A 1,721-nucleotide genomic window follows, 5' to 3' on the forward strand; every position below is an offset into this window, starting at 1 on the left:
CAGTGTGTTTGTAAAACCCTCAAAAATCTTGTTTCCTCTAAGATATATTTGTCGATTTAAAATTTTTAAATTTGAGAAACAAGGTGGAAAACAAACAAAAGATATATTTAATACAATAAGTACTCAACAATTCAGTAAACAAGATTCTTTCTTAATAATGTCGAGTCAACATTTTTAATCGAGCTCCCTTAGGCCATTGGCGAAAATCACTGCAAAAGCATCCATTTTCGTTTTGGACAAAGATAAACCAACTTCCAAACCTCCTTCCGAATCCCTGGATTTGCACAACGAAATGGAATTATCTCCATCAATAGACAGAGTCTCTAACTTTTTTGGCCTTCCCCATCCATAATCCGCATTATATAGGTCGAACTTAGGCGAACCAGATACCGAAAGCGCTCGTTTCCCCATCAGTTCTTTAAAATTCGTCAACAGATTCTCAGCTTCTTTAAAGATTTCGTCTTTGTTGTTCACCTTTATTCGAATGATCTCTGAGATTGCCTCAGCTGCCACGAAAAAACTGTCTTTAATCATCAACTTCTGGTGCTGGATTCGCACTATTCCACCTCCAAGGCAGTTGCCGAAGTAATTAGCAGGCACAGGTGGATCTGTACGAGTTCGGCCATCAGCAGCAAAAGCAAAGTATTCAGGCTCATCTGCGTCAACTTGCTCCCCACTAGCAGGCCCCGATTTCACGAAACAAGTCCAAACGTAGGCCGTCGTGACCACAAAAGATGAAAGATGAACTAAACCAGGCTTTCGAGCCAAAACTGAATCTTTGAGTTTCTTGATATCAGCTTCATGGAGAATATACGTGGCCCGAACCTTATTTGTAGGTAAATGCAACGACAGAGATTGTAACTTAACATTCTTCAACTGGTTCCAGTATATATCTGCGATTCCACGGGGATCTTTGATGACCGATTTATCGTAAAGTGGCAGGGAAATATCTTCAATAAACTGTGAATCTCCACTGAATTTGTTTATAGAAGCCCATGCCTTTATAAAGCCCACGATTGAACTCGCATCGCCTATAGCGTGATGGTTGGTAAAACCAATACATACGCCACGGTTAGGAAACAACGTTAACTGTAGACAGAAAACCGGGATTATTTTGTACTCGGGTTCGTCTTTAGGTGGTGGCAATGGAAGAACGAAAGCATAGAACTGATCAGCATCTCGTACATAATTTGCAGTAAGATTGTTGCAGTCGTCGTTGGTCTCGGCTACAGTGAGACGAACAGAGTCCCCAACAACGTAACGGAACACGGGCTTTCCATCTCTTAGAGGATACAATATGTTGCTCGCTAGCGGAATGTAATGTCTGAGAGTGAGAGGGAGTGATTTTTTGAGATTTGGGACGATGGTTTCCAAGAAATGGGCTTTGGAACACGGGAATTCGTAGAATAAAAGCCGTTGAATCGAATGAAAATACAACCATGGCATGTCGAAAAATGTTAAAGGTAATTTTAGTTCAGTTACCCCGTTAGGGGCAGGTTGGACTTCGAAGTGTTCCAGCAGAGTTGTCATTGGAGTTGAACCCAATAAATTGAAGTTCTATGGTATATGAATGATAGAAATCTTAATTTATAGACACTATTGGTTTGAACATTATTTTGTACAATTCAAAGTTGTCACGAATATGATTACTTGCAAAGAAACAAACAGAAAAGTCCGATTACCATATTTAATAGCAATACTATATGAGGTTAATTGTTAAT

General features: G+C 39.7%; 1 protein-coding gene across 1 annotated transcript; it reads right to left on the reverse strand.

Moving 5' to 3' along the window:
* Positions 1-84: 84 nt before the first annotated feature.
* On the reverse strand, positions 85-1,555 carry LOC111381420 (malonyl-coenzyme:anthocyanin 5-O-glucoside-6'''-O-malonyltransferase-like). The gene has a single exon (XM_023005201.1). The coding sequence runs from the start codon at positions 1,528-1,530 to the stop codon at positions 175-177; it is 1,356 nt and encodes a 451-aa protein (XP_022860969.1). The 5' UTR covers positions 1,531-1,555; the 3' UTR covers positions 85-174.
* Between the last annotated feature and the right edge of the window lie 166 nt (positions 1,556-1,721).

Source organism: Olea europaea, unplaced genomic scaffold (genome assembly GCF_002742605.1).
Source record: "Olea europaea var. sylvestris unplaced genomic scaffold, O_europaea_v1 scaffold23029, whole genome shotgun sequence".
NCBI classification, from domain to species: Eukaryota; Viridiplantae; Streptophyta; class Magnoliopsida; order Lamiales; family Oleaceae; genus Olea; species Olea europaea.